Source organism: Monomorium pharaonis, chromosome 2, assembly GCF_013373865.1.
Source record: "Monomorium pharaonis isolate MP-MQ-018 chromosome 2, ASM1337386v2, whole genome shotgun sequence".
NCBI classification, from domain to species: domain Eukaryota; kingdom Metazoa; phylum Arthropoda; class Insecta; order Hymenoptera; family Formicidae; genus Monomorium; species Monomorium pharaonis.
In genome coordinates, this window is record NC_050468.1 from 27,107,173 (window position 1) to 27,122,261 (window position 15,089).

General features: G+C 40.5%; 1 protein-coding gene across 2 annotated transcripts; it reads left to right on the forward strand.

Annotated features, from left to right (window-relative positions):
• The first annotated feature begins 1,528 nt into the window (after window positions 1-1,528).
• Window positions 1,529-15,084, forward strand: LOC105836964 (GTPase-activating Rap/Ran-GAP domain-like protein 3). 2 transcript variants are annotated; one of them, XM_028194101.2, is made up of 17 exons: window positions 1,529-2,955; window positions 4,596-4,662; window positions 5,606-5,689; window positions 5,857-5,938; window positions 6,360-6,478; window positions 7,433-7,497; window positions 7,561-7,627; window positions 7,712-7,814; window positions 7,932-8,030; window positions 8,409-8,621; window positions 9,085-9,356; window positions 9,909-10,194; window positions 10,445-10,896; window positions 11,413-11,749; window positions 12,583-12,669; window positions 12,808-13,083; window positions 13,235-15,084. In XM_028194101.2, exons 1-17 carry the CDS (start codon window positions 2,624-2,626, stop codon window positions 13,480-13,482), a joined length of 3,189 nt encoding a protein of 1,062 aa, XP_028049902.1. In that variant the 5' UTR covers window positions 1,529-2,623; the 3' UTR covers window positions 13,483-15,084. The 2 variants fall into 2 exon arrangements, with proteins under 2 accessions (XP_028049902.1, XP_012536824.1); XM_012681370.3 differs by having other exon boundaries at window positions 1,542-2,955; window positions 10,442-10,896.
• The last annotated feature ends 5 nt before the right edge of the window (window positions 15,085-15,089 follow it).

The following is a 15,089-nucleotide window of genomic DNA, read 5'->3' on the forward strand; positions in this document are numbered from 1 at the left end:
ATTTATAAAGTGGGATAAAAGGTTTCCCCCGGTTGAACTGGCAGATCGTTCCGCAAACAAACAAATCTTGTCGATTTGATTTACCGAGTGGATTTTAATACCCGACTTTTCCGCGCGATAACCCACGCCCCCCCCCCGAGAGCATCCCTTCGCTCGCTCGCTCGCTCGCTCGCCCGTCCGGATTTTCCGGAAGAATTTGCGAATTCCGTGTACGAGAGCGGAAAAAGCGTAATCGAACACCTTGGGCGCGTTTCCCCACAGCGAATATCCCGCGACCCGACACTTGCCCGTAGAATTTACGGAATGCAGTCACAAGGACTCGTGTGTCAATGTAACTTCTATGCGTCTATATGTATATGTATGTATGTACAAACAGCCGCTTCACATACTCCCGGATCACATCGCTATCGAATCGCCGTATCCGTCCAACGATATATATCCGCTTTGTGTCCCTCAGGACACCCTCGGCTTCTCGACTGCAAGGCACGCGAGATCAAAGGGGGAAAAATCGACGGCGGCGTCGCTAACGGCCATTCTTTTCCACTCGTTATCCATCCGTGATATACCGCGAGTCGTCCGGATATACGAATGCGAAATGTCGGCCACGGCGACGAAAAGACCGGAAAATTGATAGGGTGAGATCGATGCTGCTGCTGCTGCTGTTTGTCGAAGGATAGAACGTAGGACTTACGTGAATACGTGCCGGCGGTGTATCGTTGACGCATCGCTTATCACGAGGGCCTTCGGCGCCAACGGATATTGGACGCTTCGGCAAGGTAAAGGGTAGTATCGGTGTCTTCGCCCGATGTCCGATAAAGTAACCACGAGATGAACGACCGCCCGCCCGCGCGTAGAGTCATCCGTGAATTGAATTCAGTTATTTATTCATCGGGACTAGTCATTGGCGCTGTTCTCGGCGTAGGCGAGATTCATTCATTTCCTTACATCCGTTTTTCAGCGCGAATTCCCTTTTGCTGTTGCATCACACCGCACTGTCTAGCACTCATTTGAATTCTTAGCGGAGACCTGCTGGTCGCCACTATTGGATCCTCTTCCGTTATTCCGCTATTTTTAATTCGATTCGTCAAGTAGAATTCTAATTAGATTTGGGAGCTGTTGAATTTCATCTCTCGCATTTGAAGTGAAGGCTTCAAGAGTAAGAGTCGTACACGTACTTTTTAACTATGTTCGCCAAGTATTTTTAAGTTCTGAAATAAGCAGCAAGACTACTGTTATTATCTTGAGAATCAATATTCTTAATGCGGCACCCCTCTACGTGTTTGGCCAAATTTGCTTACGCAACGGAGCGAAGTTCTCTATATTGTCTGTTCCTTGAGATGAAAATATAGATTCGTATATATTTATATATATATATGTACGTTTATTAGCTTTTTATTAATACTCTCGTGCAAAAAAATGATCTTTTAATATAAAAAATTCTCGTAATAAATAAGCGCGAAAAACCGGGCTATTAATTAAAGCAATTAATTAACTAATTTTTTGCATGTATAAGTATCAAATTAATATTACGTTAAATGAAAATTATACTTACTTACACCGTTTCGTAATTAATCAAAATAGATCAAGTTTAATTAAGAAACTTTGAATTAGGGAATAAAAAGCTTTCGTTCATTAGAGCACGAGAGGAGTAGGATTGAAATAATAATTCTGAAGCGTCTGTTTTTACGTGAGTTTGCCGATTTCGCTCGGAATTTAAATTTTATAGGAATGCAGTTTTCCGAATGCTACTTTAGAAAACTTTAGGAGAACGCACACTTTTTGTCACCTGATAATCAAGGAATATTTTGTTACGAACTGCTGTCGCATCTATTTGACTTCGATATCGCGGGGCACATACAATTACCTGCGCTGACATACAATTATTTCCACAGGTGTGACAAACTATCTTGCACGTTGCGACGTAATATATCATTTATCGTTAGGCACTTAAGTGCAAGTGCATCCAACGTGGTTACGTAGTATTTAAGGAATCCGCCCAAGTGGCGCATAAACATGTACACATAAGGCACGTTAGACCGTATTTCATTCCTCTCGTTCTCCTATTTAATATCACCCGACACCAGCATCAGCAATCGACCCGGACGTCAAGAGAGAAAGCGGAAGAGAAAAGATAGAGGGAGAGAGAATTCAAATTTCCACGAGGCGCAAAAGACTCATTCTCCGTAATCGGTATTCCTCAGCTACGTTGCGAGATATGAAGCATCAGCCGCGGCGCATAACCGCGGGACCAAGAAAAATAACGCGTCTCTCTAAATCAAGACTCGTCAAATAATCTCGCGGCGCCTGTACTTTCTTCTGACGTTTGCCCACGTTTGTTGCGACGTGCGGCAATTCCGCCGCAATTTGGCTCGCACAAATCGCCGACGGCAATGCGGGTACCGACTTTCGTCGTCATCGCCGTCTGTTCAACGACATTACGATGATGATGATGATGATGATGATGACAATGATGACGATGATAAAAGGAGGACGCACAAAGTCAGTGGCGCATGTTGTATGTGACAATAAAACCGCGTAGTTGTTGTGCATAGTCATACTGTTAAATTGTACATAATACTATACGTGGGAACATCGCCACGCGTGTTAAAGAAGACCGGCGAAAATGCTCTGCTTGGATATCAAACTCGTTTCGCGGCTGCGGGGTGTCTCCTCCGGGGCTGCCTCGTCGACCGCGTCGTCGACGCACCCGGCGACAGCATCGTCATCCTCGACGGGCGCGAGCACCGCGGAGAAGGGCAAGTCCCGCAGAGTGAAACGCGAGAGCGGCGAGGTCGCCAGCTCGGCCACGGCCAGCGACAGCGAGGAGGAATCGCTGCGGCCTAGTTCAGCGAGCGTCCAGGAGATGATACGTAGGAGCAGATCGAGATCGGTGTGCGTGGCGGCGATCCTGCCATCCTCGCAGCTCAGGCAGCTCCACCGACGCGCCAGTCATGTGTACGTCTAAGCACTAAGTCGCTGTCAACGCTCTTTAACTTAACGTAGAATAAACGTAGTAGAGGCCGAAAATTGCGAGTCGAGTAACGAGCTGCCGGGCTTATCTTCTCGATTACGTTCCCATTATCCTTCTCCTTGGAAAAGATGAGCGGGCGACTCGTTATTCTCTCGTCTAGTTCGACCTATCTCTTCTTATCTTGCCGCGTGTACTCGCTGCGCCAATTTATCCGTCGACTTTTTCATTACCCTTTATTGAAAAAAAAAAAAGCAATTCGCTACTTGTTGCTTGACCTTTCACCGTTCGTTTCACTCAGAAGCCAATAAAACCCTGTCGCTGAAACGATGATATAAACGCGGGCAACGGTGTGTGTGAAACTCGCGATCTATGCGAATCCCCGAATCCCCGTGAACAGTAACCGTTCCCTTTTTGTCTCTTTCATGTAACGGCCTCCCCCCGATTACCCGGCCAATTCGACCTCGACGTAGCTTCTCGTTAACCTAGATATTCATGTCGTGAAAAATGAGAAGCGCGGGAGGGATTGAGCCGGCGGATGAAGGGTGCCGTCGTATATTACGTTCGCACTACGAGGTAGAAGCGAACGCCGGGGGATGATTATATTTGATCGGGATACATTTAGTGAATCAATGGTAATTATTCTGTCGATAACATTTTACCGTTTAATCTTCCGTGCGGGGGAAAGTATCGAGGTAACGCGGAAACCATAAAATCGTCGCTTTCGGTTTTTACGACAAATTGTTACGACAAATATATTGCTCGATGACGAAAACTTTCTTTAGAAAAAAAAGTCTAAAAATATATCAACTCGTATTGCAACTTTTTAATATTAAACATCTTGATAATAAAATTGCAATTTAAAAGTCTGAAAAAAAATCGCTTCGAATGAACAAGGAAACTTTTCATTTCGCAAGTGATTTTCTTAGAAATTCAATTTGCAAAAGGCTCTTTATTTTGAACGTCTATGTAATTTGGAAATTATTTACGTTGGAATTTTAAAGGAAAATGAAGTAATTGGTCAAAGAATTTGGTCCCGTAATTATAGACGAGATTGAGTCACTCTACGAATACGGAATTGATGTCTACGTGTGAGAGAAGTAGATGACATTTTTTAATTAAAAAAAAAAAAATTACAAAAATGTCATCTATCACACCCGAGTGAAATTTTTCTAATTTTTGTGATTTTTAAAAAATTCAACACGTAATTTTGCTTTCAAATAGCAACCGCGGAAGGGTGCGGTGAGCCCGATAGAAAAGCGTACGTGTTCTCGACTCAGAATGCCGTTCACCGCGGCGGACGAGGCGTGCCTTTCCTTGTGTGAACGATTCGATAAGAATGCGTACACATGTAGTAAAGAGAAGCGTATACATGTAGTAAAAAATGTTTACGCGCGTAAAGCGAGATCATTTGTTTCTGAATAGTGTGAATCATACTACGTAAAAGGGGGAAAAAAAAAGAGTAAAAAAATTAAACGCGCGTTTACGGGACGCGCACTCTCCCCGGTGAATGCGAACGGGCAAACTTTAATTAAGCGCCTTAGAAAAAATTCTCCGAGATAAATTTATATCATCGCGGGACACTGCAGGCTCGGGTCACATCTAAATGTGAATATCCGTGTTTCAGATCTACCACGGACGCGATAGCGAGGCGAGGTGTCTTGTCGAGACGATGTTACGGCAGCGTCGAAATGGTAAGGAAACAATGGAAAAGTAGATACATAAATGTAAATCTAGGTAAGGGCCTCGCTCCACTTGTTACCTGCTAGGTCTCAGCTGTATGCTCAAGTACTTGGGTAAGGTAAACGCTAATCACTATGATAAAACGAACGTACGCCCTACGATAATCCGCGACACGTCCGGTAAGCTGATTATATTGTTTCCCTCTATCTTGCTGTTTATCTATTGATTTGCTTATCGCACAGTTCGTCGAAGCTGCACTCGGGCTGGCTCATGCTAATATACTGAACATGTCGCAATATGTTCAGACGTAACACAATTTTATTGGAAAGCGAGGAAAAGTTAAATCGTAAAAAAACCTATCAAATAGAATTTCAATCAAAAGTGTAAAATATATCTTTAATAATATCTTTAAATTTCGCGAGTAAAAAGCATGCTTTGTATTAATAATAAATTGTTAAAATTAAAATTTCTCTCTTTCTCTCTCTTTCTCTTTCTCTCTCTCAAGGATTTGGATTTTATATTTAATTTTCCAACTTTCTTCTTCTTTCCTTAGAAACATTTTATTTGGTCTACTTCCAATTCATTCGCAACGTCGATACTTTCAATCAGACGGAAACTCCTAAATTTTGCCAAAAATGGTTAGACCAGAGAGGGAGAGAGAGAAAGAGAGAGAGAGAGAGAGAGAAAGCGCGCGCGCGTATGTGTGTATGTGACAGAGAGTAAATATTCAATAGAATTTGATTATGTTCAGTTTCGTGAAAATAAAAGATTTCTTGAAATCATATTGCTTAATCACATCAAACATCACCATGAAAAGATTTTACGAATTGAATCCAGTTATGCCATTTAAATTGCGCGCGTTTCCGAATTACGATTCGCAAATTCGAAACTAGAGCACCGACATTCTGTGGTACGTTTTTGCTAATCGCGACATTATCGAAAATATCTTTCTAGCTGCCGCAGATCGAGCAGGACGGTGCTGAGAATGGCAGAAGATTTCGAGTGGAGAACGGAGATTCTCCCGGTGAAAAAGAAGAGGTGAGGAAGCATTGCTTAATGATCAAACGATCAACTTCTTTTTCCTATCACTTAAGATTCGTCCCGTTTCGCGTAATTGGTTCTTCTTACCTCGTTTCATCTATCACCGTATTCCACTTTCTGCCACGGATCACGTTAGTAACGATGAACGATTTTTACTTCAACAGATGTTTGGTTCGCCGAGTACGCCGATATTAGAAAATCCGGAATACCAAACGCGTTGGTACTTCAAGTATTTCTTGGGCAAACGTAAGTTGAATGTTGAGCGTATCTGTAGTATAATATTACCGTCTCATTTATAAGAATTGGACCTATTCAAGTGTATTATTTTGCTTCAAATATCTCCGTCAAGCATCTACATGAGCACCATAATTTTTTAAATCGTATTTTCTTTTCATGTGAAAATTATTGCGGGAAGATGATAGAAAATTCCATCAGCGTCCTATTTATGCAAATCAATTCACCTTCTTTATTCGCTCGACCGAGTTAATCATTGTTGCATTTAATGAAAATTTATGCATAGCATAGAATACTTTTTGCATTATATTTTGCATTTTTTGAAATAGCTTGTAGATTTAAAAATTACAAAAAGTTACTTGCGATAGTAGATTTAATATAGACAAGAATATATCAAACAGAAACAATATTAATTACTTTTATTTATGCACAGTGCATCAAAATTATATCGCCTCTGATCAGGAGAGAAATCCTCTCTTCCTCTCGGTAGTCACGAGCGAAATCGGTGATCAATGCGTGCCACATTACAGAGTTATTCTATGGAGGCGAACTGTGAGTAGATGCATTATTTAGTAGGGGAGATATCTCCAAAGACAAATTTATAAAGTTATTTATGTTCCTAACTTTTCTTTCTCACTTTTTTTCCATTCTTTCTCATCTTTTCTTTCTTTTCGTGTTAGAATTGCAGGGAAGCACCTTAGTTATATTAAATTCAGCTCAAACTTTTTCAACAAATAAAACATTTATTGCTGCAATTTATTCGTGTTTCATCGATATCCATATATTTCTGTGTATCCAATTTATTTTATATGACAAATATGAAATATTAAATTTTATATAACTCGCTTTATTGTAATAAGGTATCTGAGCCAAATAATGTCCAGCACAAAATAAAGCCCACTTTTAAATTTACCACCAAAAAAGGTGTTTTATGCCTGAAGCATATGATTAATTAAAAGATATGTCAAAAGTATATGTAAAAAGCAGTAAAGAGAAACCAGGGAACCAGCGTCTGTTTAGTACAAAAATTTGTAACGAAGTGAATGTACGAGTCATTTTTATAAAAATCCGCAGCAAAGTTTGTTAAGCATGCATCATTTTATGATTTAATAGTTTAGTATAATATTATCCGAGTTTTTAAAAATAAACAAAACAAATTACCATCAATCAATCGTCACTTTAATTTGTGAATTAATTATTCCGGCTTCATGCAAAGATTATGTTTTAACATCGACAAATGTGCGATGTGCAAGATTGTATAAATTCACACAAAATAATTTTTAGGCATCAAGAACTACCTCGTCGAGAAATGGTACTTTTCTTTTTTTTTTGTATTAATTATATATTATTCTAATATTCAACTTATCGAAAATAAATTAAGTTGGCTCAAGTATCTTACACCCGATATCGATTTTTCAGTAGAGTTGTATGCTTCGAAGAAAAAAAAAGATTAATCATATAAATATATAAAATCAATAATATTAAATTGAGAAATGTTTCATGTAGGGCGCGCAGAAAATATCATTGCCGTATTCGGCGAACAAAACAATGACCATCAGACAAATTCTCAGGTAGCTATCTCTACATCCACAAATCGAGAGGAACACGCGCGTAATCTATTTCTGACGTTTCAGCAACTTCTTCAGCTTGGAGAAACTCGACAAGGCGCCACGGGAAGTTTTCACCCCCGAGCTGCAAAAGGTACGTTACAAGGTTCCCATACCATTTCGCTCTCGAGGATCGCGCGATAAAAGAGGTACGGATTAATTCAATGATCCTCCGCAGGATCTGTTACTGCTGGAGGAACAGGAAGGCTCCGTGAACTTCAAGTTTGGCGTAATCTACGCGAAGGAGGGTCAGACTACCGACGACGAGATGTTGTCTAACGGTAAGCCCGGTGTCAGAAGTGTCAGCGAGAACAAAAGACAAGTCTAAGCGGGATGGGAAATTAAGTGATAATAGATAGCGCTATCGATCCCCGAGAAATGTTTCTCATTGCTCGTAGAAAGCGGTAGCCCGGGCTTCGAGAGCTTCCTGGAGATCCTGGGTGAGAGAATACGGCTCAAAGGTTGGGACAAATATAGAGGCGGCTTGGATGTGAAAGGTACGCTGATGACATGGATATTGGCAGTGTAAACTCGACATCTGCAATCAAAAGAGGCCTGCAATCGTCACTCGTCTCTTCAGATTGTTACACTGGCGGGATTTGCAAATTTTCTGTCCTTTCTCCAACTTTTCCAATCAAGAAATGAACTAATTATCTTTCATTATTATATTTTTTTAGCAACGTAACTGTAATAATACGTATAAATGTACGATATTAAAATATCGATAAATGTCGGTTAAGCCTTTCCTTCGGTATTTCGGTTTTTTTTTTCTGACTTTCCACGCTATGAATTCACGATATGAATAAACCCGTAGCAACCCGTAGAACCTTTTCCCTGCTTTCGCGATTTTACTCGCACGTTCCGTCGTTTTTCAGGAGATATGACGGGCAAGGAAAGTTATTACACAGTTTATGCAGGTCACGAAGTTATGTATCACGTTAGTACAATGCTACCGTACTCGAAAGACAATCCGCAGCAGCTGGAAAGGAAAAGACACATCGGCAACGATATCGTTAACATTATTTACACGGATGATCCATCGGCCGTGGATACTTTCAATCCGAACTGCATAAGAAGTCAGTTTACCCGTAAGTTAAGAAAAATACCACGCACAAAAGGTCACGCACAATATATCAAACGGAATCTCGCCTATTGTTGTTTACAAAAGAGCGCGAACAAACTAAAATACCGTGTAATCCAGCGGTTCTCGATCTTCTTACGTTTTTTTCCTTTCTCTTTTTACACGCCTACGGATTTTGTTCACATTCTTTTATAAAGTTCAAACGCATCACATACTTCATCTACCTTTGTTATCTATATCCTCAATTATGAAGCGAACGCAGTTTAAAAAATTCTCTTCAATATCATTCTCTTCGTAGCTATTATCGTCTATTAATAATCTCAAATTTGAAAAAGCAGAGGTGCATTTCTTAAAAGAAAGAAAGACTGACAAATGGTAGTTACATAAGAGTTCTACATGTACAGTTATGTGTAAAATAAAACTAAGTTAAAGATCATTAGTTGAATGTCAATTCATCTCCTGTTATTTAGACGTGTTCGCTGTGGTAACTACTGAGGCAGGCGGCAAGGGTTGGCGGGTCGCTATTTATTGCGACGAGAACGTACCCCTATTCGGACCGAGCCTTCCCTGCCCACCGGTTTTCGAGGATCCGTATAATCTCCGAGAATTTCTCCTTGTTAAGTTGATCAATGGTGAGAAAGCTACATTTGACACCCCGACATTCTCCAGGAAGAGGGAGAGAACGCTCGACGCCCTGTTGCGAGACATGTACCAGGAGCACTCGCAGGACAGTAAGAGCAACGTAAGTTACTTTATTAAAGGTTGTCACTTAGTCTCACTTGTATTTCCATTAATTTTTACTTACGATAATCATGACAAAATGTAATAATACAATAATGTTAATGTTAAATAAAAAAGTATTCTATTTAATATTGATATTGTTAATATTATTATTTAATTCTTACGTTCTATTATGATTATCGTAAATAAAAATTAATGATTCAGAACTACGTAAATAAATTTTCAGAACTATAAGTTTTTTAGTTTTGCACGCCGAAATACTTTTGGGTCTTCAAACCCAGGCCCGAATCCAAAACAGTAATGTTACAATATTAAATCGATTACGGGTCATTAATTATTAGTCTTAATTTATTATTGTTTAACATTATATTATAATATTAATGTTTAATATTAAAAAATAATATACCATTAATATAAATACAACGTTTAAATACCTCTTTTTTTTAAGTGCAAAGATTTTTCTTATAATTATATAACCATGTCTTGTTAAGTCGAGCAGAGTAAAGAGAAAATGTTCGATTAAAAATTAGTGAAACATGACTTTTCATAACAGAGCATGCTAAATCGCCGAGCCCTCTCGGACGTCGTGGAGGCACCGGGTCGACGGCGGGAAGAGACGCGCGCCGTCGAGATGGTGCGTGTCGGACAGGCCTTGAAACTAGAGGCTATCATGCGTGGCCTGGCGCCCACCTCCCTCGCCACCGTCGGCCCTCTGAAGCCCAGGCCATGGGAACCGAGATGCATCTATCCCGACTTTCCCCAGGAAGTGGTCTGCGGCGACGTCTGGTTGGAGAACAGGCTGATCCTCGCCTCGGAGAACGGGACGTTTCTTATCGAAGGTAATCCACAAAAGAATGGGCAATTTACGAAATAAAATTATCTCGGAACCTGACACACCCAAATCTAACAACACAATTCTTTTGCTAAGTCAAGTAATCGCAAACTTCAACTGTTACATATCGAGGAACGATAAAATATATTCTATTAAAGTCTTCAAATCAATTCCGGCAAATTTTAAATTTTTTTAATTCAAATAAATTCAAGTCCAATCGTTTGTCGATCCCTCTTTCGATTCTCTCCTTCCAGATGACGGGGTTTCGCACAGATTACTCTTCGACGAGTCGGTGCAGGTCAAGCAGCTGGACGTGGTCGAGCAGCACGGTATACTCCTGTTTCGCGCCGGCGTCAAAGGCAAGGAGAGCAGCGTCTACGTCTTTCGGCTGCGGGAGTTCGAAAGCGACGCGTCCGCGAGATGCGCCGATCTGTTGAACGATCGCGAGAACAACGGGGAGCAGGAGGAGGACGATGACGAGGAAGTCGAGGACGAGGATGACGATTGCGACGAGGACGACGCCGAGGAATGCGACAACTTTACACGCGCCACCGCCAAGTTTCAGCCGGTGGCGCGTTCGCGAACGCGGATGCGTGTTCGCGCCCCAGCCGTTCGGAGCCGGGCGCATATCAAGGAGAGGAGGCTGAAGCGTACGCGCGGATGTCACCTGTACAGCATCACCAGACCTGGTGGCTCGCATTTACGCATGGTAAGAAAGTTTCTTATTTGAAAAAAAAAATAGATTTAATGATTCAGCAAAGCTACAGTTTGCAGCACGAGTCTAGCATTTGATAGTTTAACAGAGAAATAAAGTGTCTGAAAGCAACGATCAGAGTTTGTTGAACAAATTCTTTGTTCGTATAACAAGTTTTGTTTATTACATGTTTTAGCTAGTATGTTTTGGTAAAACCTTTAATCCATATATTCGATTGCTACATTAACAAATTTACTTTATTATCGTAACAAATATAATTGATTATAATCCTTAACTTTCATTCAGTCGTAAGACTTTAACATATAAAACTGGCTGTTTATGTATCACTTTATAGATTTGCTGAATCAGCGAAGTTCTTAGTTTAAACTTGTTTTCGTAATTATAAAAGTAAAAATCTGAATGCGAATTGAAATTTGCTTCCACTTAAACGTCTCGTCTTTCTCTTTCTGTCCCACTCTGATTACTTCAAGTTTGTATTAACAAAATTATACATGGTGATATACGAAATAGTGCGTAGCCGTCGGCCGCCGACTCACGGTTCTTCAGTGGAAGCATAACGCAGCCTGGACCATCTGGTGCTCGTCAGCCGACACTGACACCATCGACGGTTTTTTATTGCTGAAGGAGTTCACGGCGAGCGAGACACCCTCGTTAGTAACGATGATTGAAAGCGTCGATCCGGTGAACGAGTGGACGCTGTGCTGCGGCGCCCGTCATCATTTCGAATTGATCTCCGCTTCCGGTACGTCGAGGATAATCCATATGGAAGCGACGCCTAAGCCACACTTGGTCGCGGCGTTGGATCTCCGCGAGGACGAGGAGCCAGAACTGTTACTCTGTTACAACAGTAGGTCACGTTCCATTTCACAACTCTTGACCCCGATCTCTTAATCTCTTAATCTCACAAGCTCGGGCGATAATTCATAAACTCGTTTTGTTTATGCAAGAAATATGCCAAGAGATTTCGGAGAACACTTACTTTTAGAGCGCATATACATACATGTGTGTGTATGTGTGCGTGTGTGTGTGGCGTGTGTGGGTGTACTACCCTGCAGAAATATTTTTCACCCTTAATCTACAATTTTAAAAATTAACAATTACGTCAATATTAAATAAAGTCTTAGAATTTTTTCAAAAAGTGTATTTATTAATATTTAATAAAACTAATTACATGTTTGAATTTTTATTATCTAGTCTTAATTTTAAATAGTAGATTCGTCAATGTAACCATCTTTTTTATAACTTCCTCACATAGCCTACACATTCTTTGAAGTAGCTTTTCTAGAATTTCAGGTTTTACTTTCATCCACTTTTACTGTGGCTTATTCCAAAGATCTTGTTTCAATGTAGAACACGTTTTTTAAAACATTCCAGCTCACTGTTACAATCTAATGATTAAATTTAAATTCTGAAAGTAATTTTTAAACTCAATATTTTAAAAAATTTTGTGAAAATTAATAATAAAAATATTATTTTTAAAGTATTAAAAGATCTATGGAATTGTAAATTTTTTTCATTTTTTGAAAGATAAGGAAATAGTTATGCAGGGTAGTGTGTGTGTCTGTGTGTGTATACTCTGTAAAAAAAAGATAAAGGAAAAAAGAATTTGATAGAGCCCTCGGGTTAATTAAGCCTTTCTGAAGTATAGATACTATCGTTAATCGATTTTTCTTCCATTAGATACGTGTCACTTTCAAAAGCTGGCGGAAGAGAACACTGCGCCAACCGAATTCGATTTCAATTGGAATTCGATGCCGACAGCCGTAGGTGAGACAGTCAAACATTTTCTTTAAAAATAACACAAATTACGTCATGTAAAATTGTAATTTGCATGAATCTTTCGTAAACTCAAGCGGACGCGTACCGACGTTTCTCTTGACAGATGTTTGCATTTGTTTATGACAGCCTGTGCCTTCCCATACGTGATCGCCTTTACTAACGACACGATGGAGATTCGATTGATAATAAACGGCAACCTGGTTCACACGATCGCGATGCCCAATCTCAACTTGATCACCTCGAAGCGGGACATCTTCTTCGCGACGACGGCACCGGAATTTTTCCCAGGGAAATGCGAGCGCATCCGATTGGACTCGAAGCCATTCGAGAGGGAAGAAATGCCCTGCAGCCCACCGCCGGTCGCACAGTCCTCGTCCTCCTCCCGCTCCTCGAGCTTCCAAAGTACGTGGCTTTTAGGCTTGCCCTCGTTAAGACCTCGAAATCTCGCGCTCCTCACATCGATCCGATCGCTATCTCTAGATCTGAATCTACTTGACGCGCGTATTCAGGCCAACCCTTCCCCAAATCTTGGGGGAATCTTCTTTTTTTGCAGACAGCCAAGGCGACTGGAAGCCGATAAGGATCTACCGAATACCGCTGCAGACGTTGTCGAGAACCATGACGTCCAATTGCAATCAGAGAAGGTGCCCGAGCCCGACGGAGCCGGAAATCGTTTCCGCGCCGCCGACCTCCGACAGGACCTTCCTGAACGTCGAGCCCCAACAGCGTTCGAGCAGGTCCTGCAGCAGCAGTCCCACACCCACACCGACTACGAATTTGCCGTCGCCGTGTAAAAAATAGACGTCGTAACTTGTAGACGCTCTTGACGCTCTCGCCGATCAATTACATCAATTGTAATCTCAACAGGATCGAGCACGTAAAGAAGAAAAAGAAGAAGAAAAGAGGAAGAGAGAGAGAGAGAGAGAGAGAGAGAGGGAGAGGAAAAAAGAAACTGACCGCATGTACCTGATTTCTCGTACAAGAGAACACAAATGGAAATCTTTGTCATTGTTATTGCTATTAGCGTGCATCGCGCTGCATGTATATTTTGAATGTAAGTGCGAGATTGCACGTACAAGTTATTGTTTGAATAGATAGATAGAGATATTGACGAGGACACATTGGTGTCTTAATTACGGAGGGGCCTGTGGCACATAGTCATCTTCGCTGATTTCTCTTCGCTTCTTATGTCTTTGTCTCGATATTTTACTAAACAAAAGGAATAATGCCTATTTCGAGCCGACGGAAGGTTCTTCGTATGTAACAATAATTATATTCTAGATCAAATTACATAAACCATTACGAGTAATATTCTAGAGGAAATTACATAAACGATATTTTACTGTTGTTATTTTAACCCTCTGTGCTTGCGGCACACGTGGCATTTTCAATCATTTCGTCCTAATTTTATGCAATATACACACACCCCCAAAAAAACGTTGTGTGCGTCAGATTTCAAATTTTTTTAAAAACAATTGCAGATAACAAATTGCGCTCTTTTGGTGAGCCTCCTATTTTCCCTAAATTTTTTTGTTAATAATTTTATTTCCAATATAATGCAATACGAAACGAGTTTCGAGTTTGCGAGAGTAGGTTACCGTTCCTTTTTATTAAGTTAATCGATTTTATTCCGCGTCGTCCGTAATTAAGGACTTGATGGCGTCATGACGTGATAACGACGATACTTTAGACACTATTTTCGCTTCTGGATTCTTTTCTAAGTGACGTGTACCGTAGTCTCACATTGTTTGTTAACCGATCTTAAACAATAGGATTCAGGCTAACGATCGTAACCCGATCGACGGCCGAAAATATTTTTAACGGCTCAACGTGGATCAAACTTAACAACACGCACTTAATACATACGGGAAAAAAAGGACATTTTTCGGATGCGCATTAGCTCGATGAATCACGCGTTTGTTCGCAAAGACTGGCGAACAGGCACGCGGAGAATGTCCGGAGATGATCGTGCACGGTTGATGATTAATACCATCGGGCTAGAACGCCGCATCCGAACTTATTTTTATTCAATGAAAGGTGTAACATTGTTCCGACATGAGTGTCGATGTTTACGCGTCATGTGTATATAATGCAAAACAAGTAATAAAGTATATGTTACCGTTGCATTTCCAGCGAAAGCGACAGAGCAGTATTTTTTCAATACTCTTCTCGCGCCTTTTCTCTCCACTTCTGATCGTTGTTTCCGATCTATCCTTAGTAACACCAATATATTGGCTAATATTGGCTAAATACAATTGGTTATAACGAGGATGCATTGATCAATGTTTTCATAATGTAACGTCAATAACTGATCAAAATATTGAGTTCCAAATTAGGATAACAAATTAGGATACAATTAATGTCCAAGATAAAAAAATTGAATAAATATATTGTTATCTGACATTAGC